The 27,577-nt window shown below is 40.9% G+C and overlaps 2 protein-coding genes across 2 annotated transcripts in view; one reads left to right on the top strand and one right to left on the bottom strand.

The window, feature by feature from the left end:
* The window catches only part of slc13a1 (solute carrier family 13 member 1), a 59,826-nt gene extending 32,593 nt beyond the window's left edge, over nt 1-27,233 (bottom strand). The window contains exons 1-11 of the mRNA XM_088006692.1: nt 26,914-27,233; nt 25,953-26,095; nt 21,334-21,462; nt 15,180-15,316; nt 14,404-14,570; nt 10,932-10,971; nt 10,660-10,780; nt 10,252-10,409; nt 9,936-10,055; nt 6,298-6,396; nt 6,071-6,172 (exon numbers count right to left, since the gene is read on the bottom strand). Of these exons, the coding sequence (XP_087862818.1) occupies nt 6,071-6,172; nt 6,298-6,396; nt 9,936-10,055; nt 10,252-10,409; nt 10,660-10,780; nt 10,932-10,971; nt 14,404-14,570; nt 15,180-15,316; nt 21,334-21,462; nt 25,953-26,095; nt 26,914-26,956 (1,259 nt within the window). The 5' untranslated portion in view covers nt 26,957-27,233. The remainder of the gene's footprint in view (nt 1-6,070; nt 6,173-6,297; nt 6,397-9,935; nt 10,056-10,251; nt 10,410-10,659; nt 10,781-10,931; nt 10,972-14,403; nt 14,571-15,179; nt 15,317-21,333; nt 21,463-25,952; nt 26,096-26,913) is intronic.
* On the top strand, nt 3,992-5,604 carry LOC148159561 (uncharacterized). The gene has a single exon (XM_088006693.1). The coding sequence runs from the start codon at nt 4,324-4,326 to the stop codon at nt 4,957-4,959; it is 636 nt and encodes a 211-aa protein (XP_087862819.1). The 5' UTR covers nt 3,992-4,323; the 3' UTR covers nt 4,960-5,604.
* Nucleotides 27,234-27,577: the final 344 nt, after the last annotated feature.

Genomic DNA, 27,577 nt, shown 5'->3' with positions numbered 1-27,577 from the left:
TTTAGTGATTCTCTACTGGATGAAGAAGACGTCCACTCTGCCCATCGTTGTGTGGTTTATGACCCATGCGGCGATATTTCATGACACATCTTCTGGGCAGAATCAGGACTCACAAGTGTCAGAGAGTGTTCCCCCTGTGATACGTTCCCCATGGCTAGCAGCTCAAAGAGGCACACGAGTTTAGATCAGCTCCCTTTATATGCTCTTGCTATTGCTTTTTCACCCCTTTTCCCCATTATGAGTAAAAGCTAATCGATAACTACTAATTATAAAGTTACCTGGGTTGCTGTTTCTCTTCAGGCACCGATCTGCTGCGTGGGATGTGGAACGACCGCAGAATCCTCTGGATTCATATGGGTTGCATCGTCTACCCGTTGGTGTCACGACTGCGTACACCTTGAAAATGTAACGGCAATCCTCTGCCTCCATGGACGGGAGGACCTGCCTTACATTGCGGCTTCTACGTCTAGATCCCTGGAACGGGACCATAAGGTCGTGTGGACCTCTGCGTTGGGCCAGACCGATGACGCACTTCAGACGTCGCCTTTGGAGAGTGGCCGAGTGTTACCCATTGTTCAAAAGCTTTGGGAGAATCAGATCACCCGTCAGTGCCTTTTCACTCTGCACCTTATGGACGGCAAAGTGGTGGCGGTGGGTGATCCAATTCCACCAGTTTGCCCGGCATCTCCAGATACGTACGTGGACGTCGGATGTCAGACCAGCATTGCAACTCACGACCAGGGTACCCAAGCTGAGTTTCTCAGTTCATCTCACCAAGCATGCCAGACTGAGGATATACCTCTCGCCTCACACGCGGAACAAGGGAGTCAGACAGACTCCACCACCACCTGCATTTGTGAGATGCAGTCTCCTTCGTTTGCTAAGGATTTTCAGGATCTGCTTGAGGAGTTGGAGGCATGCTGTGGTTTCCCAGCTGCCACACAGCCAGATTTGGAGGTGGGCGAATCCACTCCACCTCCACCACCACTGTTGGAGCAATGCGACTTATCTGAGCCGTGTAGCTCCACAGTGAATGAAGTGCTAGATGCAGAAACCTGGATCTCCCCGCCATCGAATCTGACGGAGTACGAGGTTGTTGACACGTGGACACCGTCATCTTCGCCCGTCACCTGCTACGAAAGAGACATTCTGACTATCCACAGTGGGGATGTGTTGGAATTATTTTGATCGGACTTTTCGTCTTCTGCGACGCACCGTTCGATCTCAAGGAGGGGGTGTCAAGAAAACTGGCATGGACTTGTGAGATCTCTCTAGGTACACGCAGAAAGCAGGGTAAAGGCCTGGGCAGTAACAGTAATCTTGTATTGATTTAGGAATGATTAAAGGAATGAAATACAAAAGACATAGTTGTGTAATAGTTGAAATGATTAATGTATTGTAATCACAATGTTTGAAATGATTGATGTATTGTAATCACAATGTCTGTAATGTATGACTGAAATGCATAATCTGTATTCACGATCTGCGGTAACAGTAACAACTTAGTTGTTATACACGATTTCAGATAATGGTAAAACAAATTGATTATGTTTTGAGTTAATTGTGTTTCATGGTACATTATAAGAAGATTGTAGAGTTGAGCACAGGAAAATAGAAGAGTGAGTCATGTCACGAGCATGGAGCTGGCTGGGCGGAGGCCTCAGAACAAATAGCCAAAAAAGGTAATGACTGCCAGATGACCAACAGAAAAAAGAGAAGTGTTGCAAAGAGGTTGCAACAGCCAGATGCAAAAGAGGGAGGTTTGTGCATTACCAGATCTAGGGTGGAGCAAGGTTTGGGCAGGACGAGTGCTTTCCGATGAGATAATCGGGAAGGGTTAGTCATAAGACCTCTCCCATACACAACTGTGGGCCAAGAGGGTTTAAAAGCCAGCGAGCTGGGGAGGAAACCGTTCTTAGTCCGCGGCGCTGAAGGAGAGTCAACAAGAAGACGCAGGCGAAAGATCAGCAGAGGACCACACCCTGGGACCGAGGGAAAAGTTGAGACTTCTCGCCGCAAAGAAGGACAAGATCCGTCAGCCCCAGCCCTGGCCCCTGAAATCCGACCGTTTCCTCTGCCTCCACCCTACAATTTCTATTCAACTGCAGCCGACTTGGGGAAAAGACAAAGGTCACTAAGTGATGAAGATTCTGTTCGTCTAAAAGAAATTGGACAGATCGGCTTTGCTGCTTCTCCGAAGGAGGACTTTGCCCTACCGGGACAGAGACTCTGACCAAGGACGACTAAAAGTATCGGCTGCCAAGATCAACCAACAACGGGTGTGAGTTGCCCTGCCCCTAAAAGCCTCGCTCAGTGAGAGTAGTGACATAGGTTAGGGATAAGAAAGAAGATAGGGTATGATTAAAATTATGATTTGTGATTGTTACCAGTTAAAATCTTATAATTTCTTCTTAACTGAGTTGCTTGTCATATACCCCTGCTAAAGCTTGCTTAATAAAATATATAATAAAATAGCAATAGAAGTTGTGGACATTGAAATTAATTGAGTCATTAATTCTTGAGAGTTCTCCTGGTTTTAAGTAAAATCTACATGCATGATTCTAGAAATTTGGTGGCTTCGTACTTTCCTTTGGTGAGTAATAAATAATGGCCCTGGGACTTATGTCTAAGTCACTAAATCCATTCTAGCCGATAACAAGTGCCCGTTATTTTAAGGAGAAAAGCTACCGTTAACAGGAGTGGTTGTTGAAACTAAGCGTCAGTGAGGGCTACTCTGGCGACTGTTTCTCAACTGAAGAGGGCCGTAACTTCTGGATCTGAAGGTAGTTAGAGCTAGACGAGTTTTCTCCGCCGCCAGTTTAAACAGAACATCCCCAGGGGACCTATGAGAGGGTAAGACCCAGGTTTTGAGGGATTTTCCGGACCTGTTAGATAGAGAACTGGTCAATAGTCAGTCAGTGGTGAGGATAGGGTGTGGCTGGCTATTGCAGCATAACGAACAATAGGTGGAATCTTTCATGATGTTGCACGCCATCCTCCTGCATTGTGATATGTAGAGAACCATGGTAGATGGAAGGCTGCTCCCCCCAGTCCTCTGTGCAGCCTTAGCCACTCTCTGCAGAGCACTCCTCTCACTGGAAGACTCTGCGGTGATGCAGGTGCAGAGAACACTCTCCATCATACAGCAACAGAAGCTCCTCAGTTCAAAGTCCAGCTCTCTGCAGCTTCCTGAGGAAGTAGAGACGCTGGTGGGCCTTCCCAACGAGATGGGAGATATTAGTACTCCAGGTGACGAGGTCACTGGATATATGCACACACAGGTACCTGTAGCTGGAGACCACCTCCACAGCTGCTCCTCTGATGTACAGGGGATGAAGGAGGATCCTTGTCCCTTCTGAAATCCACCTCCATCTCCTTGGTCTTCTTCACATTGATGCAGAGGTTATTGTCTCTGCACCAGGTGTCCCACCTCCTCTCTGTAATTAGACTCATCACTGTTCGTGATGCATCCACTATTACTGTGTTGTCAGCAAATGCAATTATATGCCAATTGGGGTGTCTTGCCGAGCAGTCACACGTCAGCAGAGTGAAGAGGAGGGCTTTCAGCATGCAGCCTTGCAGCAAGCCTGTCCTGAGGATGATGGAGGAGGAGACGGTGTTGAGGATCCTTACAGTCTGAGGTTTGTTGGTCAGGAAGTCCAGAATCCAGTTCCCCAGTGGAGACTTTGGTCCTCACGATGCCAGCAGTCAGTTCTTTCCTTGCCTCTCAGAGTGCTGATGCCTCACCTGTCCTTATCGCAGGATCCACAGCTTTTCAAAAGAGCTCTCACTTCATCTCTCACCCCTGCATTTGACTGTGACAACAAATCATCTGACTGTGGTGACCTGTATACCACAGTGAGATCTGGTAAAAGGTTACTTTTTTGGTGGTGGCAACTTCATCAGTATACTTGGAGATGAACCCCAGAACCAAAGAGGTGTACTCCATGTCGTGATCCGTGTTTCTGTGTGTTTATTTTTGAGGTTTTTTTCTGTGTAGTCCTGTTCCCTGTGAGTCTGTCTCTGTGTCTTCCCCGTTGATTGTTTCCCAGGTGTCTCATTCCCTTGATTACCCCGTGTGTATTTAAACCCACCTGTTGTCTTTGTCTCTCGTCGGATCCTTGTCATGTATTGCCTGCTTCCCCGTGTCATGTGATGCCTGTTTTCCCCGTACAGTTCTCTGTTGTTCAGTGCCTTTGACCATCATTAAAGTCATCATTTTCACTTACCTCCTGGGTCCGCCTGCGTCCATATCCTCACCACAACCACCGCTTATGACAGAAGGATCCGACCACAACTACGGTGAGAGAAGCAACCATCATTATGGACGCCAGATCTAACCCTTGGTGGGGAACACGGTTGGTGCTGTGCCCACCAGGGGTCGGACCCCGCCGACATTGCCGCCCTGTGCCGTCGGAGGTCCCGGACCCTGGGCCTCACCTGCAGCTGCCTCCGGTGCCCGCGCCGAGGCGGCGTCTGTCCCCGCCGCTTCCGGTGCCCCGTTGCCGCCGATCCCCACGCCCAGGTGGCTGCTGTCGCCACCACCAGTGTTCGCCGTGCCCGCTGCTGGAGGGCAGCCCTCAGAGTTCTCTGGGCTTCCAGATTTTCCTGTGGCTCCGCCCCCTCAATTTGCGGACGAGCCCGAGCCCCCCCCCCCCCGAGTCCACTGCCGGAGCGCAGCCCCAGGAGCTCCCCGCCGGCCGTCCTGCCGGCCCTCCAGAGTCTGCTCCGTCCGAGCCCCCAGAGTCTGCTCCGTCTGCTGCCAGTGTGCAGCCCCGCGAGACTCCACCAGAACCTGCCGCCGGTGCGGCGTCACCGCCTCCCGAGCCTCCGTCTCCAGAGCCTGCAGCAGCCAGCGCTCCGTCAGAGCTCTCGCCTCCAGAGCCTGCTTCGTCCGAGCTCCCTGCCGGCCGGCCCCTCTGCCGGCCTTCCAGGGCCTCCAGCCGGCCCCAGGCCTGAGCGCCTCCTGCTGCGGCGGCGGAGACCGCCAGACCCGCCTCCGGGACTGCGCTTCCTGCACCGGAGTCGCCCGCCGGACTGTCCACGGCAGGTCCCGCCCTGACCGTGTCTTTGTTTTGCTGTTGTGTTTTTTTTTTTTTGGACTGAGTAATTCTGTTTTTGTTCCTCGTGGACTCTTTCCCTCCGCCCACCCTGATGGGTTGTTTTTCGTTGATTTCTGGACTGCTTCCCCGTGTCGTGTGATGCCTGTTTTCCCCGTACAGTTCTCTGTTGTTCCGTGCCTTTGACCATCATTAAAGTCATAATTTTCACTTACCTCCTGGGTCCGCCTGCGTCCATATCCTCACCACAACCACCCCTTATGACACTCCAGGTCCATCTCTCCCTCATAAGAAGCCGCCTCTCTGAAAAGCTGCCAGTCTGTGCACTGAAAACAGTCCTGGAGTACAGAGGCTGCATCCCTGGGCCACACAGTGACTGTCTTCTTCGTTGGCTTTATCTATCTCACCAGCAGACGATATGCTGGTACCACCAGGATAGAAATGTGGGTGGTTGGAAAGGCCAAGATGGTGGCAAGGAAGAGCTCTGTATGCACTGTGAATGTTAGTGTACACACAGACCAGAATGTTGGTAAAAACCGAGCAGTGTCCATCAGTTTTGTGATTAAATTCTCCCTCAACCATGTAAAATGCTTCCGGGTGCTTTATCTGCAGTGAGGTAATGGTGTCATACTGTTTCTTTGATGCTTTGTTGCCATTAACACCTGGTGGGATGAATTCAAGAGTCAGATGGGATGCATACACAGGTGCAGTGTGAGCAGTCAAGTCACATCCATGATTTGTGAGCTGTGAATTATCAAACCTTGCACTGGTGCTGGACAGTTGGAGCTGAAGCTGAACACAGTGACTGAAATTGCAGCATTTTCTCAGCTTTACTTCCAACAATGTTCACAAATGAAGATGCTGCTTGGTTGAGAGGTGAGATGTGATCAAGAAACAAGTAGCTGCCTTCTACTTACCAAGTCAAGGTATGACTGAACTTTTGATTTAATATACATGTGTAAAAATATATAGAACATATGAATTAAGGTATGCAAATAAATGTCACTCACTGAGGGAAGAGAGAAGCCCAACCAGGCATGAAACCTGGAGATCTGGTTAACCACAACAACACCATCAGCAGGAAAACCATGCCAGTGAAGATCTCCTGAGGCCTGGATAGATAGAATCAATTATAACAGATAGATGAAATAACGTGTAATTAACTGCAAGGATTCTTTATGTAGCATGCCTTAGTAATACAAAAAAATGTATACTGAATGAGTGACCAAATAATCACCTGATTGCTCCCAATGACTTGTATTCTTCCTCTATAACTTTTCTTGCTGCTTTCTCTTTCCCAGACTGCACTCCATCACACTGCCACAGGAACGTGAAGCTATGGAGACAGTGTGTAAATGTCTACTAGGAATTACAAAATGTAAGAAATAAGAGTGCTAGTTGAATCCCTAAAATGTACTTTAATTTCCAGGCTTAGAAAAAAACAAAGTTTTTCTTATTCAGTGTTATCTTTATTGTGTCATAAATGCCCTGCAAATTCTTGCTGTTCACAAAAATTAAAGAGAAACTAGAAGTCTTTCCCAAAATAATTGATGCAATTACACAGAAGGCTATTAATATTTGCAACTGTGTATTGCTTGTATATCACAGTCAGATCTTATTTCATCTGGCAACATATCGTTGTTTCCAATGAAATATCTATTATTACATTCTAAACCAGGGGTGTCAAACTCATTTTCATTTTGGGCCAAATCAAGATCATGAATCCTCTTAGAGGGCAGTTTGTGACAGAATGTAGTGATAAAACCTTGTTGAGAACCTGTTAAAACATCAATGAATATTTGAAATTGTCAGGTTGGGTGGTGGTAAGGTGAGGAGAAGATGCTGAGACCCAGGATGTAGGTGAAATAATGGTTTTAATAAAGACGACTCGACAGTCCAGAACTGGCAGCACGGCAGAGTTAGCAACAGCTAATACCGGTAGCAACAGATAAACGGACTAACATGCGAGCTAACACAATCCAGGACTAGGCAGTTCCACTGGAGAGTGTGGCAGGAGAAACAGGCGTGGCAGCAAATCACAAACAAAGATGAGGATCCGACAAGGAACACAGACAACAGGTGAGACTAAATACACTGGGAGGGTAATCACAGGAACGAGACACAGCTGGGATCAATCAACGAGGAGGACAGGACAGAGACTCACAGGAAAACGTGACTAAACACAGAAAATCTCAAAAATAAACACACAGAAACACGGAACATGACAGAAATTAAATAATATTATTGAACATATTTTCAGTCCCTCAGGATTCTTTTTGTAATTTTTTAAACAATTAAAATCAGAGCATTTGTGGTACTAATTTGGAAATATTGGCAAAATATTGGAAATATTTTATTACCTGCTGTATAGATCATATTAAGGTTGAGGTAGCTGTTTGGTACCAACTATGCATTAGTGCAAAAAAGTGTGAGGATTTGTTGATTTTGCATGAATTTCTACAATAATTCTCAAGAAATTGGAGGGACTGATGGATATAATCTGGAAGTAAACAGATAAAAACTACATTGATTTGATTGATAACATAATATTTAAGCACACTTAGTGTTAAGTCTAGAATCTAGAGGGCCACATAAAAAGCTATGGTGGGCCAGATTTAGCTCACAGGCCTTGAGTTTGACATGTGTTCCAAACAGTGACTTTTCAGTAACACTTTATTTGAAGGGGTGTGCATAAGATTGACATGACTCTGTCATAAACATGACATAACACCTGTCATGAACATGAATAAGTCTTCATGACTATTTATGACTGTTGTCATTGACAGTTTAATGCAAAGTTGACATTATTCAAAATTTCTTTGCTATGAATACTTGACATTAACCTAGGCAAAAATGTCTTCATTATGACAAGTCATAATAGTTGTTGATTATCAACATGTAAAATGTTATGCATCTTTGTGTTTTATTACATTTCTATGTCATTTGTTGTTCGTTTTAACGAGATCACTATAATTGTGTAATTATAGTGATCACTCTGGCCTATTGGCCAGAGCGGCGCTGAGCTGTGAGGGCCGTTCGAGGCTGCTTGGAGCTTTAATTTAAATTGTATTTTCAGATATTTTACTGGACAGTTACTTTGAAAGACGAGCTTTCATATGTAAGGAAAGATATTGTGGCGGATACAATGTATTTCACATCAGAATGTATGCTTTTATTGTGAAGGGGAGAAGGTGAGGCGTGAAGACACCAACGGTTGTTATTTATTCCATTTTTGGTTTTTGTTGGAACACACTGAGAATAAAACAAGACTCAAATTACTTTTTCGTCTTTTTCTGCTGACTTCCACAACATATTATTTTTATGCCTAGCGTGGTTGTCCTCAGAGTGCTAACGTTGTTAGCAGCTAGCTCAGTGCTGAGTCCCGGACATAAAATCTAATATTTATTCAGTGGGACTTTAATGATAAAACAAACAAACAATAAAAAGCTAAATAAATTAAATGTAACCTACCCTGCCATTCAGTCACTGTGAGTTGTGACTATTCCCCAACATGCTTCGTGTCTGGCCACGAACTATACTGGCCAGACACGAACATGGGGTTTCCGTAGATTGGTGCGAATAGTTGATCTACATTGGATCTGAATTCAGCGTCGTACAATAACTCAACATTAACATACAACTCCAGCAAGAATTTAGATTTACAGAAGCTAAATAAATTATTTATCAGGACATCCAAGCTCAGAAATAACATGGGTTAGTTTGTTGTTAGGATAGCATCTTTATCATGACTAATTACTTAAAATAGCACAACTCACTACTCACCCGACAGAAACAAGTTGACAGCCATTTAATGCTTCCTTTGATCCTAAATGATTGACCCAACTTGAAAGTAAATGATTGTATTCTCCAGGCTTTTGAAAGCTTTCTTCTGGCTTGTGGTATAATATGAGGTCTGCAGCTCCAGATAGTTATGTGGATCGCCTCCACACCGGGTAAATCCTCAAGATTATAAGGGAAGTGTTTTTTTTAACCAAGATAATACGGATCATATCCTAAAAATATGCATATTTTTTCGAGATGCCTCATCTGTTCCAGCCTGTTTAAGGCATTAGCATAATCGTTGTGATCAATTTTGCTTTGTTTTGAACCAGAGAAATCCCCTTCCGGCCCTCCATCTGAATTTCGCGCATCATCCGGGTCAGTGTCTGAAACCCAGCAATTGTTGACTTTGTGTTTTACGTCTTTCTGTTTTTGTGTTTTCATTATCATGCAAAGCACTTTGAACTGTCTTGTTGCTGAAATGTGCTGTACAAATAAACTTAGTTGATTGACTGATTATTTTTATTTTCATAATCCGAACTAAGCAAATAAATGTTTTTTACTGAGTTTGTGCTTTTTTTTTGCTATTTATTTTTGTTGCTGTTTTTCTTAACTGTTCAGTATAAAATGGGTTAACAACCACATGACCTGTCAAAGTAATAAGTACATACATTACAGTGGTCAGCCTGAGGTTAACCACAATTAGTTGTGTAAAAACTCAGGTCAGACCACACAGTAACAAATGAACATTATTTTGAACAGCTAAAATTCCACAAGAGCAACTCAAAATGCATTACATCACACTGGGGTTTTTATTTTTTTTTAATATATAAATGTCTGCCCTGTAATGGACTGGCAACCTGCCCATGGTGACCCTGCCTCACCCATCGACCTGTGGAGAGTGACCCCACTAGGGATAAGCGTTTTAGAAAATGGAAGCATAGAATGATGAATATAAATGTCTAATGATATTACAGTAAATCTTATTAAACCATGCAAAGGGGTCAATAGTTATTAATTATTACAAAGCAGAGCTAGATTACATGATTTAAAACCACATGTGAGTTAAGATCATAATGATGTGTTGAAACTCACTCTGAGCCAAGGAACAACCAGTACAGCCAGATCCATGTGAGCAGGAGCATGATGACACTGATGGGAAGGCACATCAGGAGCCAGTTCCCAAAGTTGATGCAGTTGCATTCTGGGTAAATCCTTAAGGTGAAGACAGTATTAAGAGTGGATCATTTGAATGCAAACACTACTTGGATGAAAATTCATAGTGATGTTAATACTTTCCTAAATGTCTCACTAACACTTTTATTCATACACTGCTGGTTTACCCTGTTATGTTTCTCCTTTTTTCATACCCAAACCAAGAGTAATGTACATAATGAAGTAGGTCACCCACTGATTGAGATACTCAGAGAAGATGAGATTTGGAGAGGTTCCTGGCAGTGTGGTGATGCCACCAATGTTGGATGAGTAGGCAATACCAATGCACATTGCTTTGCACATCATTAGGTCCTGCTGACTCCTGCTGACAACAGCAGGGGCGCATGCTGCAGCCTTCCAGACAGCAAGAAGGAAAGTGAGACAGAGAATCAGAAGCAACGAGAAGGAAAATACGATGCTTTGAAAAAGTTTTTCTATTGCTTTTATATTTTCTTACACTTAAATATTTCAGATCAAACCAACTTTAATACCAGACAGAACAGAATAGAGGGGAAAATAAAGTAATGCATAAATACTTTAAATGTATGCAGCAACAATAACCATAGACGTTATACAAATAATATTTTTGATGGTAAATTCATACCTGAGCTGGGTCAGACTGGTCAGACTGGGGTTGAGCTGGGTCAGACTGGTCAGACTGGGGCGGTGTTTGAATCTCAACACATGTGAAGTTTTCTGCTGGAGCATCAGGTTTCTTCTCATTGCTTGGGAACCAAAACAATGTGGTTTTAGAGTTTAACTTAATGAAACAAAAATAAAACACAGGAGCACAGAATACAGCAGGAAGGAATTTGAGGGTAGAAAGAACCACTTCAGACTCAGATGACATTCTGATATTCCCAAAGCTCCTCATACCTTATTGTTTTCTTCATTGATTCGGTTTTCATGTCAGTTTCTGCAAAAAGAACAGAGTTTAACTTTCCATTCAGATCCATTATGTTCTTATGTTTGGAGGTGATGTCCCAAACTGTTCATCATCAAGGATGGGAAACCCTTTTGATATCAATCAATCAAATTTTATTTGTATAGCACATTTCAGCAGCAAGGCATTTCAAAGTGCTTCACATAATTAAAATAAAAACAGCATGTGACATTGAATAAACAGTGAGAAAGAGAAAGACATTTTGAAAAAGATTAAAAAAGATAAAAACATTAAAACCCTAACCCCTTTTAGGACTTCAGTTAAATATCATTTAACTGTCGCTTAACTGGGGCTCTAACCCTCTGGGACTTTAGTCAAAAACGCCATTTGACAAGGACTCCAACCTCTAGGTTTAAGTTGAAACGCCGTCAACTGGGACTCTAAACCCCATAGGACTTTAAACGTCTTTTAACTGGGACATTTTCAGGGGGGCTTTACATCATTAAAACGTAAATAGTGAGAAAGAAATTAATAAATAGATAAAAACTAAAGATAAAAACAGTAAAAACATCAAAGACATCAAAACCCACACTCTAATCCTAATTTAGCCATAAGCAACTCTAAACAGGTGGGTTTTAAGTTGAGATTTAAAGGCACCCAGTGTTTCAGCTGTTTTACAGTTTTCTGGAAGTTTGTTCCAAATCTGTGGTGCATAGAAACTGAATGCTGCTTCTCCTTGTTTGGTTCTGGGGATACAGAGCAGAACCAGAACCAGAAGATCTTGGGGGTCTAGACGGTTGGTACAGCAATAACAGATCTTTAATGTATTGTGGTGCTAAACCGTTCAGTGATTTATAAACTAACAGTATTATAAATCCTCTGAGCTACAGGGAGCCAGTGTGGGGACTTTAAAACTGGTGTTATGTGCTCTATCTTCCTGGTTTTAGTGAGAACGCGAGCAGCAGCTTCTGGATCAGCTGCAGCTGGAGGATTGATTTGTTAGTCAGACCTGTGAAGACGCTGTTGCAGTAATCAATACGGCTAAAGATAAACGCATGGATGAGTTTCTCTAGATCCTGCTGAGACATCAGTCCTCTAATCCTGGAGATCCTGGAGAACAGTATGCAAACTTTGATTATCAGACAAACAATTTTTATATATTTTTTTCTTTCTGCCTGCAGCATTTACTGCTCAGTTTGGCAGAGATGCATTTTATATATTCTGATTTGTTCAGGAGCTCAGGAGGACCACAGGGAGGAGCAGATAACCCACTAAGAGGGGCAGGTCACGCCATCAGCCCTGCTGCCTGTCAGCCAGGTGAAAACCTGGCCGCCTGGAACCCCATGACCATGGGGACTGTGGATGGAGAAGAGGAGACAGCGGTGGCTGGATGCAGGCTGGCAGCGTGGGGCAAAGAATCCACAGCGGCAGCGAAAGGTGCCAAGTCCAATGAGGCGGCAAGAGGCGCTGCGTTCGCTTCGGCGGAGAGAGCTGAGACCACACCGGCGAGAGGAGTAGTATCCACAGCTCCGGCGGTGAGAGGCAAAGTGTCTGTAGCACCGGGAGCGAGGGGAGCAGAGTCTGCAGCGGCTGCAACTGGAGGTGTGGCGGGCGCAGGAGACGAGAGCAGAGCTGTGGCTGGAGCTAGGGTGGTGGAGCGGAAGAAAACTAAAGCTGTCTGGTGTTCCCACTCTGCCTCCAGTTGCAGCTCCACCAACCCCAGGTACGAGAGATGGGCAGACCAGCCCTCCTGCACCAAGAGGAGTCGGATGGCGACCCCAATGTGCCTGAGGGCGAAGTACGGTTCCACCACAATCTCCACATAGTTTTTTATTGTTGAAATGAATTCATCCCAACTTGCTGGGTCCATGTTGATGTTCCTTTTCGCATTCCTCACCTTAGTTACGCTTGGTTGGGTCCTTCTGTCATGACTTGTGCGGTAGCAAGTCATGACTTGCTACTGTAAGTCACTACACCCAGGTTGTAGTGAATGGTGGTTGTTTAATGATGAAGTAATCCAAAAATCCAGACAGCACAGATGAACTGACTAAACAAAGCTCAGAGCTGGTAGCAACTGGAAACGACTGAACCAAAATGACAGGACAACACAGAGACTCACTAGACACAGAAACCTAAAATAACAACACAGGAAAACTCAATTCACGACAAACATGATCATTATGGCTGTATCTTTAATTATTTTTTGGTCACATTTAAAGTTGAAACATGTAGGTAAGGCCCATTTTTCCTTCTGCAAAAAGCTTCTCTTGTGTTTTTTTTTCTGAGGTTTCCTGTGTGACAGGCTGAAGTGATGAAAGGAGAAAATATCAAAGCTATGCACAGATTGTCAACTAATTCACACACAATAGTGAGTTTGCAATATGTTAGCAACATATCGACCTTTTTTCGTTGACTTTATAATGCACCACATCTTGTCTTCTGGTACAGTGAAAGTAGAGTTCTGAGGGTTTATTGTTTGAAAAAGCGCATGAAGCCTGACCTCCCAGAACATAACGCTGACTATAGTTGTTCTTACACCCACGGTCAGTTATTGAGATTTTCAGTCTGGCTGAAAATGTTCAGGACAGAACATTTAAGACAACATTAAAACACAAGTGAAACTGTATTTAAAAGCGTTATAAAGATCAATGAACAATTATTGTGACATGTTTGCTGTCCTGCAGGCCTCAGAAGTTTATTAGGGAACATTACACTGTAATACATCACCTTTGAAACACCATCACCATCACAGACAAACTGGTAGGAATGTGTGTGGTGTAACTTCAGCCCAGAGGAGAGAAGATGAGATAAGTTGGAGGTAGAAGGTGGAATAATTAGAGAGATAAAGGAAGTCAAACAGGACTACTATTAGGGTAGATTCATAGCAACTTGAGAGGCTTGATAGTAAGGAAAAGCTCTGTACAGATTAGCAGAACAGAGAGATCGAACTGGAATTGGTGTAGAGGAGGTCTGGTTGACAAAAGCTTGAAAAGGGAATGTGTTGATGACTGAACAGACAGTGGTGAGAGATGGAAGGAGAATTTTGAGAAGCAGAAGAATGAGAAAAATGAGATGGAGAGGAGGATAAGATGGAGCAGAAATAGTGAATCAAAAAGTAAAGGACAGCTGTAATAATGAGCTTAGGGAAATATGGAAGAGGATGGGGGGCAGAAGAGCAGTTGGTCCAGATAACAGTCCTGTAGAGGTATGAAGATGTTTGGGAAGGAGTGAAGTGGTGTTTTTGACCATTGTATTTGACAGAAGCTTCTTTCTGAGGAAACTTTTGTTGTGATTGACTTAAAGCATGAATGGTATTATGTGAATGTTTGTCTTTGAATCTAAAGGCCGTTTTTCCAATAAGACTGAGATCTGACAGATCTGTGTCCATTGTTGAAAGTGAATCAAAGACAGATTCACTCTTCAAAAGCCTATTAAGTTGTGTTTTACTAAAGCAAATCCAGTTACCATATAGCTGCAGGTTAGGGTTGACGTTGCCATTACATCCCAACTCCTTGGCCTTCAGGATCTGCTGGAGCACAGCTTCTACAATGGGCATCACCATGGTAACTGCCGAGGTGTTTTGAACCCACATGGAAATGAAGGCACAGCCAGACATGAAGCCCAACATCAGCCTGGAGGCAACAACATGTTATCAGAAACAGGAACAAAGCAATCACAAGTTCACACTTAAACTAGGTTTGGTTTCACATGTTGTAAGTTACATAGGAATTGCCCTCTGGTGGCCATTTGAGGACTACAAAGGTTTTTATTTTTGTCTACTTAATTTTTCTTGGATGGATGGGATGAAGGGGCATTGCCCATCCACACCTGCATTAGACTGGAAGTTGTTTATTTTTATTTGGTGTCCTATTTTGTTTGCTTGTTTGTTTTTTCACCATGGAGTGGCCACCTTTCCATTATTCCTATCTTGATTTGTTACAATAAAGGTTCCTGCACTGTATCTTTGTCCTCTGTTGTTTCCTGCACTTTTTACAGCTGCTACAACTGCTCAATCCATTGTTAACATAGTGAAACATGTTTTACCGAGCCGCCTTTGTATGAGCATGAAGATGTTCGTACGGGTTTTACATATATATAATTCATATGTATAACTTTCATGACACGTTAATTTTTATGCAGGCCAACTTGTGCGTGTAATATGGCGCCGCAAATTTTTTGTGCACGAAGCCGCTGAATAATAAAGGTACTAGAATCCAGCAGTCTATTAGAGATGTGCTCACCATGCAGGGTTGACTCCCACCATGGAGACAAGTCTCAAGGCTATTCTTCGGTGAAGACCCCACTTCTCAATGGATGTAGCCAGGCAGATGACCCCCATTAACAAGAAGTGGAAATCTTTGAAGTACGCTTTTGCCACCTTAAAGCAACATGGATAGTTTTAATAAAAATCAGTAATAATTTGATAAACCAAATCATAAAACCAGAACTGCAACTGCAACTGTTGAAAACAACAAAATGCAGTTGAGGTGGATTTATTCACAGCTGCAGGTTACATTTCTATTGACACCCATTTCACATTGAGACCGAGAAGCTGGCTTTTATACCTGAGGCAATTTCACCACTCATACCAAGTAAAGGGGTGATAAAAAACAAACAACTAACAATGCATACATAGACCTAACATAAAAACAATAAATGCTACCAACAAATATTTACATGCATGCAAATCATTAGAACTAAAATAAGATAAATCAAATAATAAATTTAACTTAATGTAACTCCTCAGAGCCTTACCCCTCCTGACTGAAAATGGTATGCTCCAGGAGCTTTTCAGCAGCACCTGGAGCATTTGTCTCCCTTTGCTATTCCAACCCAAAAAGGTAAGTAATTAACCTAAAATTAAACCAATAAAAATTATCAGAAACAAACTGACATTTCCCCCACATTGTTTCTGTACAGGAAGGATGGCCAGTCCCTCTGCCTGAAAGAATGTTTAACTAAATGTCACAGTGTAACTGAAATAAAGAACTGAAACAAAAAGCATTTGGTATGTCAATAAAATCAATAATCATTTATTAGAAATGGTACTACTAGTCTCCACCACAAGAAGTGTTTCCCAGCCCTGGTCATCAAGCCCCCTGTCCTGCATGTCTTGGGTGTCTCCTTGGCAAGCCCAGATTTTAGCATGAGCTTACTGGGGCTCCAGTATGACAGCAGAGCAAAGGCAAGAAAGAAAAGAGCGTAACAAGGAAGTAATAAAGAAAATATCCAACCTTTTTTAAACCTCATATTGGACATGGAACAGATCTATCGTCCCTCTCTGCTTCTCAAAATGTTAGCTATGCTAACAGTGGCTTTATTGTCCTGCCAGAACTTGGAGCTGTATCTGACCTAGCACCTGCAGAGTCGGTGGAAGCGCAGTCTTCTTCATGGATAAGCTGTACAGTACTGATCCTGCGCTTTGGGTAAAAACTGATGAGTTTGTGTGGGCTTACTGGGCTGAGCAAGAAGAGGGAGCTGTCAAAATATGGATGTTAATTTAAAAGCATCGGAATGGGTTTACAAACATCAGAAATTACTCTTTTCCAGATCGCGCTTTGAAAGCCAGCTTGCAAGCTACAAGTGCAAACCCAGTGGCTGATGTATCTATCCACTGCAGCTGTGTTTTGTATTTCTAACGATGCTAAAAGTCAGTGATGCTTTGAAATGGATTTCCATGGCTCAAAACATGCAATAGAACATTTAAAAGAGCAAGAAAAGAGCGGAAGTCGCAATAAAGTAATGCGACTGCTCAACGGCAAACTTAAAAAAACGCAAATAGCTGGAGGACATCTCCTATTCATATATATGGCAAAGGGCCAAGTGTACAAAATAGTTAAAGTGTGTCATGCCCTGCCCTGACACGCAACTGAATGCAGACATCATCAAATAAAAGTTTGACCAAGTTTGGCTGTGAGAGGGGAAATACTCACCCTGTCAGTCTGAGCTTGGTAAGGAAATAAACCTGATAATTACAGAGAAAGATACAGTTGATAAAAAATGAAAGAGAAAAGGAGACAGATAAAGATAGAAATGAAGAAGGATAAAAAACAGTACATAGAGGATGGATAGAGAACATTGTCAAGTGTTTCTTTCATTAGGAATCTTCTGTGGAATATGTCGACATATTTAAGACGTTCAAGTATTTCTTTAATAACTACTAAATATATTTTGTTTGCAGTAATGGTCATTACATTGGTTACAGTAATCAACCGCTCTAATGAAATATCGCTATTTTTAAAAAAAAGCAGTGGTGCACCAATTGCAATTTTAACCTAAAAATTAAACCAATAGAAATTGATAACCAATCTTTTTTTTTATACTTTATTTTTTATTTTTTTAGGAACAACATCACAAAGTTCAGTTTAAAGAGATTTTTAAGGTTACTATCAACAAACACCCATAAATATTTTAAACCCTCAGGGGACCATTTGAAACTGGACATGTTTTTAACTTTACTGTAGTCAAATACAGACATTGACCAAACCTCACTCTTTTTCAGGTAAACTTTGTATCAGGAAAATGAACTGTATTTACTCAGTAGTTCCTGAAGGTGACCGAGAGTATTCTGGATTAGTTAAAAAATAAAATTATGTTGTCAGAAAAAAGTGAAATCTTGTGTATGTCAGAGCCAATCTCGAAATCACTAATATTGGGATTGTTTTCTGATGGCTTCTGCCAAGGGCTCGATGCCAAGCGCAAAGAGGGCAGGACTAACTGGACTAACTGGACTAACTGGACTAACCCTAACCCCTAACCCTAACCCTAACCCAAACCCAGCCGAAATGGATCAGAGGTGGTCCCATTGGTAATAACTCTAGCTTGAGGGGATCTGTAAAGAGATTGTATCAAATTGACAAACTCAACACAAAATTTCTTAAGGACAGAAAAGAGACATTGCCATTCAACAATATTGGAAGCCTTTTCAGCATCAAGTGAGATGGCTACACTTGGTATCTTTTTCTTGTTAGCAAATGTTTATGTTAAACAAATGCCTCAAATTATTAGTGGAAAATCCATTTAAAATAAACCCTATTTGATCTGGGTTGACAAGTAAGGGTACATACCTTTCCAGTCTTTTTGCTATCATTTTGTCGATCATGAAGTTTTAACAAACTTGATTTTCAGAATTTATTGTGTGTGTGTGTGTGGGGGGGGGGGGTGTGCAAAATGTAGTGAAAAAAGTGACTAAGTTGGCAACCATTGGGTGATTGTTGTAAACCTTGTGTAACGCTCTTTTTTTTTTTTAAATGCGCAGGTCTGACTGCAAGGTTTAGTGTTAACCACTTTGTAGAATCAGAAGTAGGTACAGCATGGAATCATGACTGGGTGGATAATTGATGCAAAGAACTTTGTTTATATTGCTATTTATTGCAGTGTAAATAATAATAATAATAATAATAATAATAATAATAATAATAATAATAATAATAATAACTGCAACAACTAAACAAAAATAAATTGCTCAAAAGAAACAAGGAGGGGGGGAAACAAACAAACCAACAAAGAAGTCATGATAATAATAATCAGTGATACTTCAAAACCAAATAGAGTTCAAAAGAAGTCCAAGAGTAAGGGGAGAATAGTTATTTTCCTTTAGATGCTCACTTAGAGTTTAGTTTGTTTCCTGTGTGGAGAGTGTCTTTCGTTTTCCTACCACCAGGTGGTGTGTGGGTAGCTCACCATCCTCCGTCATCAAGCAAGTCGATGAAGGGGGAGAAAAAAAAACTGACTGTCGAGTAACGGATTGTCTGAGAAGGTGGATGCAATGTTAACTTGTTCTCATAAGAATGGTACGGTGGCCCTGAGGTGCAAAACACTACATTAACGAAGCACAATTACAAATACAAAAACACTTCAACATTACGGAAAACACAACAACATTTAGGAAATACGGTATACGGAATATGGAGAAGCAAAGCGGGAATACGGTATTCCCGCTTTGCTTCTCACTCAAACTGAGCACGCCAGAATAACTTCCGGTTCAAAAGTAAAACGAGCCGTAGTCCAATCAGCGAACTCATATGTCTCCCACTGGGACCTACCTTTTCCGTTTTCTTAATGTGTTGTGTTTTTCTTAATGTGTTGTGTTTTCCATAATGTTGAAGTGTTTTTGTATTTGTAATTGTGCTTCGTTAATGTTGTAGTGTTTTGCACCTCAGGGCCACCGTAGAATGGTATACCAGGCGTCAACAAAGCCCAACCCCGGATCCTCGAGTTTTAGGGATTTAAATTGTTCAGTGATGAGTCCATTTGGAGATTTCAGATTGTTTTATTAACAACCAACAGTGAGCAGCAGCACAGTGGAAAACCCGGAAATACACATGAGGGTCCCAGAGGTTAAAGGGACGGCTTAAAGGGAAGGTGGGTGGGTCATGGCGGTCACGTGGGTTACACTTGCATGGGGAAATGACCTGATGGCAGGGACTGTCTGTCAGCCCTAAATCATGATTCTGTCTAAGGCCCCATATTACTTTGGCCTGGTCCTGCATGAACAGCGAGCCGCTGCGCATCTCTGGAATCTACCTGTAATCCCCCGATAGCCCCTATGCCAGTCTGCCCTGCTTTTGGGACATCTTGATTTATTTAATTGTGGCATGTTTGTTGCTGTGGTCCAAATAGTTGGTAAAGTATTTTTGCTGATGTTTATGTGATATTTTGTGAATCCAAATGCTATGAGCTGAATCTTTGTTTAGCAGATGAGCTTCTGCAGTAACTTCTATTCACAGTTGCTCACATCCAGCCCAGATCCCGTCAGCAGTGGTGAGAACGGCCTGGTAGTAGCATTAGGTTAAGGTGAAGCAGAGAGCGAACAGTGAGCAGGAGCAGGTGGTACTGAGGCTCTGAGGTGCGTTGCGGTGACAGTCGCGGTACCATTTCTCTATATCAGGATATCTGGTTCCGGCCCACACAGTGGGACCAATTCAGGCTGTCAGTAGCGAACCGGGCATTTAGTCCAGCACTGGGGAAGTTTTCTCTGCAGCTGAACCATTTCTGTGTTTAGGGGAGAGGAGAGGCTTTCCGCTATTACGAGGACAATTACGAAAAACTTTAACTACTAACTTAAAAAACAGACCTACGTTTTTATTCACAAACAATGTATGTCGAAAAATAAATACCCTTGCCCATAATTTGATAGTTAGAGGGCCCAGATCCACCCCCCTCCTCCTCACACAGATAAAAAAAAAAAGTTAAAACCCCCCAAAAACCTCAAAAGGGCAGTAGGGGCATCAAGGATAAAAGGGGCAGGGGCTCAAGGCCACTCCCTTCCCCTCCCCCCTTGAAATACAACATGTTAGCATGATATAGGGCTACAAAAGTTGCATTTACACAAATCTGTCATGAATTGTGGTTTTGTGATGATTAAGATTCACTGTGTAAGACCCAGGATGAAGTGGAGAAATGTGTTTAATGCTAAAGCCAAGAACCACAGGTGAGTGACGAGACAAGAACAGGAACTCAGGTTGGCACACAATGTGCCAAGACAATTATGACGGCAACAATGACGACTATGAGAAGGATCCAGCAGGGAACAGAGGAGACAGGTAAGGTTAAATACACAGGGGAAATAATCAGGGCAACAAGAAAGAGGTGGGATCAATCAGGGGCCTTACAAGACAACACAGGGACTAATTTAACTAATGCTCATATGAGTATTAGTTAAATTAGTCTAATACTAATTAGACTAATTTAACTAATTTAAGTATAATTAGGGTTACTAATTTGTGCAACAACAAAAAATTTTAAGGACAATTTGTGTTTTTGTCCTTACAAAAATACAAATTGTGTATTGTTCTTGGGACCAATGAGAGCAGAGTAAAAATACTAGGAAAAAAAAAACAGCATTTTAGAAGAAACACTTTTGTGCGACTTTGGAGCGTGGTGGTGAAGGGTTGATGGTTTGGGCTTGTTTGCAACAACAAAACAAGTTAATATTTCAGTCTCTGAGTTAAACCTGAGGTTCTGGGGTCACATGTGAGGCAATTTGACAGATAAGGTTTTCAAACTCCAATTAAATAAATCAATTTTGGACAGAGAAGTGGCTTTAAATTACTCCTAAACACTGAGAGACAAGGTGATAAACATAATAGAATGTAATTTATTGATGGCCAAGGATGCAGATGCAAATATGTTCATCTAAAAATAAACTGAGTGCGGAGAAAATTTGATTGAAGTTACTCAGAAAATAAAATGATGAAATAAATATTTATATAATAATAATAAAATAATAATAATAATAATAATAATAATTATTATTATTATTATTATTATTATTATTTTATTATTATTATATTTATTATTATTAAATAAATAAATAAAGTGTGGACTCTGTAGCATAAAACCAACTAACTTCACAGACATAATGAAATCCTCTTCTTTTTAAAATTGACTCACATTGGATGACTTCATAATGCCGAACATGGGGAAGAGGAGGGCAGGGAGCATGGCAGTCATAGACAAGGGAATCACCTCTGTCACCCAGAACACAGCCATGAGTAGCAACACAAAGGCACATTCTGCTACCTAAATGGTAAAAAGACAAAAAAATGTTTTACTTTATTGAACCACCTTTATTGCAACAGGACAGCTGCTAGTCTGAATTTTGAGTGTTTCTCTGTGGAGTTCACATGTTCTCTCCCATACCCAAACACATCATCATCAGTGCCTATCTCCCTTTGAGCCCAAGACCACTGAGGAGTGATCGCCAGTCTGTGTCCTCTTCTTCTTTTGGTTGCAACATGAACTGCTGTTCACAGAGACACATCCCTGTGGTTCAAGGCAGTCTTTAGCAGGTAGAACTCAGACCTTGCCTTCCCAATGAGGGCCTTCACCCTGCTTTTACCTCCAGCACTTCCTGGAGAGATGAAAATGTCCACATACTTCTCCTCCTAGGTCAATGTGTTCTTTTAATATTAAGACCTATTGGCAGTAATGGAGATGCTACTTGGTGGGAAATAGTAGAGAAAGGTCATTGTAAAGCTGCACTGATGTCTACTGGTTGTCATGGTACCATTCTGCTCCTGACAAAAATGGTCATCTAACTGTAAAGGAATGACAACTTCCCTGCTGTGGAGCATACTAAGCATGCTGTTTTGAGCCATTATTAAAAAAGGCTAACTTGGATTTTACACAGCTACAGATCATTCTTCAAGATCCTGTTTTTGTCAAAGCTTCTTGATAAAGTAGTAGCAGAGCAATTGATTTCTTACATGGAAAATATGAGGTCTTTGATCAAAAGCTCCTCTCCAGAGACAAAATTAATGTTGGACATTGAGTCTCATCAGAGACTCATGGAGACTGCATTAAATAAAGTGGTATTTTGATGTCAGCTGACTGGAGAATTCATGGGGATGGCCCTAGATATAATGTCTGCCTTTGGAACTGTTGAACACAGTATTTTGATTAACAGGCTAGTCGGTCTATGTGGATTTGTCTCCCATCTTTCTGGAAAAATATTTAGTGTTTCTGCAAGAATCCAAGAGCCTGCTGTGTGGTGCACCTCAGTATTAGAACTTATTTTCTTTTTTGTATATTTTCCCAGAGGCCAAATAATAAACCAGTTTTCACATGTGTTATTTCTATGCTGATGATATTCAATTATATTATTCCTTCAAACCTTCCGAATATCACAGAGTTGTCCTCCTTAATAAATTGTGTTGGCAATATCAAAGAGTGGATCTGTGATAATTTCTTGCAAATTAATTGTGATAAAACTGAAACCTTAATTACTGCTCAAATAACAGAAATAAATCAACTCTAAACCTATCCTTGGTATATTGACATCTTCTGATAAACCAAACCTCAGAAACTTAGGTATTAGTTTTGATTCTGCCATGTCACTGCAGTGCTATTCTTGCACATCAATCAGAAACCTTTTTTTTTTAAATGAAGAAATATTTCTAGGTTTAAGTCTATGGTGTCAATGGCCAAGATGAAAGATGGTTATCCATACTTTTATTTTATTCAGTCTGGATTATTGTAAGTCTTTTCATGTGCTTTATTAGTAAAGCACTAATAAACCACATGCTAATAAAGCATTCTGAAATGTCTGCAGAGCTTGCTGGTCTGCAGACAGTTCAGAATGCTGCTGCAATACATAAAAGTAGAGCACATAGCTTCAGTTTTAATTTCTTTATGTTGGTAGCTTATAGTCTAGAGTAGCGGTTCTCAACGTGGGCGGTACCGCCCCCCGGGGGGCGTTCAGAGGACGGCAGGGGGCGCTGGCGGACATTTTTACAAAAGGAGGGCGCTGGAATTCCTTTGGGGGGCGTTTGGTCGAAGGTAAACTTTACACCTTAAATGCACAACAATGCCAGTTTAGACTTTGAGCAACTTGGTAAAACTGTATTGTGTAACATTAAATCATGCTTGGCTGCAACTGTATCGATGGCAGCTCTTCTTCTTCTCCTTCTTCTTCTCTTCAGTGTTTGTAGCTTGTAGCTCCGCTCCTGCTACTAGTAGCTTCACCGCATCAGTTCAGCATTTCACCGGCTGATGACGGTGCTGTGATTCACTTTGTCTGGTATTTTTGTACATATGTTTTGGCAGTTCTGTGATCATGTCAAAGCAGCAACTTACATTAAAAAGTGTTATTTCCATCTGGATGCTGCCCACTTCCATGGAAGGACAATGGAAAATCGCTCTTATAAACATGTAATTACTAAAATCACGATACCCTCACTGTGTGTCCCTCTGAAAAATGAACCCATTTAAATAAAGAAATCCCTCCATGGTGATACCACGACAGAGAGCGTTCATTTCATAGCGTTAACACCGGAGCTGTAAGTGGTCCGGTATGAAACGGGGGTGATAGAACAACGGAACCACAGCACTTTTCAATTTCAATAATCAGAATACCGAAATTGTTTCCGTTGTTTTAAAAGGTTTATGTCAGTCTGCCTTTTCCCCATCGATACGTTTCCAGACCGCCCTGCACCTTAGGGGTTAAAAAAACAACAAAAAAACTGAAACAGGAGAAGCGGGACATAAAACGGAGCGACGAACTAGATGTGAATTATGGCATAAAAACAGAGAATCCGACGCTGAACAGTGAAAAATCAACACATGACGATTAGGCGGCGCAGCAGGTGATGAGTGAAGATTACTGGTGGTGAGCGTCAATAAATGATAAAATTAATTAGCAACAGGAAAGAAACTAATGTGGACATAGCAATAAACCAAGACAGGATAATACTAATCAAAGGAAACTAAATGGAAATGAATGAAGAACAAAATGCAAGAATAAACTAAGAAACTAAAGTAAATACAGAGGAATAAACTGGTATGGCAAGACCTTTCGAGCAATAATTAATACAGAGGACTGTATGGCAAGAATAAACAGACACTATTTCCAGATAAAAGGTAAAATAATATTATTGAAATGCCATGGGTGTGTTGAGACCACATCTAATACTGAGAATAAATATATCTTACAGACCATAACAGTAACTTATCACTTATTTATGTTTTTAATTAGATTTGATATATTTATTTCTTCAATATTATTTTTCATCTCAGTGTTATTGTCATGAGGCTGATGACTCCATGACACTTTCAGTTTGACTCATTAGGATTTGATTAAGAACCAGATTTGTTCTTTGTAATTTCTGTCCAGTAAAACTATTAATCTATAATCAATAGACAGGTCTATATGAAGATATAATCCATGTTTCTGTCTCATATTTGTGTGGCATTAAAAGGAACTTTTGTTTTTCCACTGAAAGCTCTGGTTTGCATAGTAAATGCCATGTGGGTGAAGTTTTATAGATGATACTCTGATGTCCCATTCGCCTGAAGGCAGCACAGAGCTGTACCACCAGAAACTGACAAACACTGAAGAGAAGAAGAGCTATGATTAATGTAGTTACAGTTCTATCCATGTTTTAATGCTGCAGAGCTCGTTTTGCAAATAGATCAAAGTTTAAACTGGCATGTTGTTCATCTTATCTGATCATTTTGTGGAATATTTAACAACTAGAAAATGGCACAAAATAAGAATATTTGTCCACTCTGATTGGCTGCTGTTAGGCCTACAGATTTTAACTTGAATGTTCATTGCATTTTTCGTAGAGACCTGTGAAAATAATTTCTATTCCCATGGCTTTTTGTTCTCTGGGAAATTATTTTTGATGATAAATACAGAAACGAGCATAAAAATCAAAACATCTACAATAGTGACAGTAATATTAATGATAAAATAATAGTCAGTGCAAAGTAGCCTGCAAATTTTTTGGTGGGGGCGGTGAGGGACCTGGATAAAGGCTGGGGGGCGCTGGCCCGAAAAAGGTTGAGAAACACTGGTCTAGAGCTTTTTTAAAAACTGTATTCCTTACTTTTAAAGTCCTAGTTTTTATCTCTGACCTGCTTCTCACAGCCTCAGATCATCCAGTTAAAGGCTGTTAATGATCCCAAGGACTCATTTTAAGATCAGACAGGGAATGCATTGTTTCTAACTTTTCACTGCCTTGATTCTCATAATACTTTTAAAAGCAGCTAAAGACACATTTGTTCAGACTGGTTTTTATAGTTCTACACTGTTTGCTATTTTATCTCTCCTACTGTTTTATCTTCTGTGTTTTTATATCTTCTATTTTGTAAAGCATGTTGTGGCTTCTGACCTGTAAAAGGTGCTATGTAAATAAAATTTACTTAGTAGTTCTAATGCTAATAAAGATTTTTGTAATTTATTATTGACAATGATATAAATAATTTTTGACATGGTATTTAAAAAAATAAAACAAACATTGCTTTCAAAATCAACACTGCTTTTATTCTCTTTTGATATTGTTTTCTCATTTTCTATTAGAAACAAACATTAATGATGAAACTAAAATAATTTTAAACCCAAATTTCCCAGGGATAGAATAATTTTGAACTGAACAGTGTGTGTGTGTGTGTGTGTGTGTATATATATATATATATATAAGGAATAAGACCACATTTGTTATTAAATTTGTCAAATTACAATCTAATCAAAAGGCTGAAGATCAGATGCTGGACTCATGGAGACTGACCTTTGTCCTGATGACCAGTGGAAGAGGAAGCAGCAGCAGGGGAATGAGGATGACGAAGATAACGCTGTGATAGTTCCACAGCCCTCTGCCCACACTCCTCAGCATTCTCTCTTCTCTTTTTTCTGTGTAGTTCTTCTGTGAAACTTTAAAAAGCATGTAGGGTGGTTAACACACAGTCAGGTTGATCTGAACATATGACAAGAACATGATGCAAGTTCTGTGGCCATATCTAGTTTTTCTTGTGTAATACCATCAAACCTCAGTAATTGGTGATTATCTTGATAGCAACACAAATTTTAAACCCAAAATTTGTGTTGGGTTTAAAACATTTGGACTGAAAACATTTGGAAATGTCACAAAAAAGGTAACATGGGGTACCTTTTTTGGTAACCCATGTTACCTATAAACCTATAATGGGGTTTATAGGGTTAGGGTTCCTTTCTTATGTACCACATACAGAGTATTAGTCATCATAGTTTACCTAAAATGAAACACAACCAGTTCTTATAAGTTTTTTTTATTTTTATTTTGGTCAGAGAGAACTGTGAGATTTTCAACCATCAGCAGTGGTGGCTCATTTCATACATTATTTACATCTTTCATCTTCATTTGTTGAACCGTTATCAATTATTGATATGTTTAGTAAAAAAAAATCTAGGTGTGAAATGCTTCAGTGTAACTGACATTCACTATGTTTTTGATTAACATGCCGTTCAGACATATTCATGTTGAAGCCTGAAAAGTTTGATTCCTATTCTTTCAAACTCAATAATGAATTAACCCTCGGGTTTAGAAATGGGGTCCAACCGACCCCACACACATAAAACTTGTATCATTTGCCACAGTCCTTGCACGCACCAGGGTTAATCTAATAAACATGAAAGACAGAGGAACATAAAGAAATAGAACAGGTATGTGCAATCACAACCATTTCAGATTTCATAATTAGGTTTATTCTCACCTTGTGCCGTCCTCACTATGAGACAATCCTGCCCCCTGCTCATCAGAGAACTTGGTGGAAATGTAATGAGCAGCCCTCCTTTTCAGAAATAATCTACGATCCACTTCTTTCTTTGAAGTACTTTTTAACAGCTATTGTCAGCTTGTCTTAGTAATCATTAACACATTGCTTCAGACATAAGCGTTTCACTCAGCGTTCAAAGGCACCATCATAAAAACTGCTGAAAAAAAAAACTGGACAGTGTTGCCAACAGATACACGTTGACTATCTCTATATTGGAATAGTACTTCAATTACTGTATTCAGGTTTCAACTGGTGATGTGCACAGTTGGGAACAATAAATAGATAAATATAAAGTTTAAACATTATATTTATCTATTTAAATATAGATAAATATTAATATTTGTATTGATCCTTTTTATTTATTTATTTTTTACAGATCTGACATACAAAAAGGTTTAAATTTAAAACGTAGCCAGTTTTTATAGAATAAATCTGAAGAGGAAAGTCTCCTCTGGTCTGTGACAAAAAGTGTATCAGTTACCAGAGTCGTGTCTGTGGCTGAAAGTTACATCTTGATAATCTTGATCATCTGGCTGAGAATCTGGATTTTGTTTTGATGTGTTTGATACAAGGTTTCTACCATTAATAAAATCAGCTAATG

Source organism: Poecilia mexicana, unplaced genomic scaffold, assembly GCF_051168715.1.
Source record: "Poecilia mexicana isolate PSO_F unplaced genomic scaffold, ASM5116871v1 scaffold_6, whole genome shotgun sequence".
Lineage (NCBI taxonomy): Eukaryota > Metazoa > Chordata > Actinopteri > Cyprinodontiformes > Poeciliidae > Poecilia > Poecilia mexicana.
This window is presented reverse-complemented; position numbering and strand designations above follow the sequence as displayed.

Coding starts and splice junctions, on each gene's coding strand:
- LOC148159561 (XM_088006693.1), top strand. CDS start 4,324: ATGGACGCCAGATCTAACCCTTGGTGGGGAACACGGTTGGTGCTGTGC.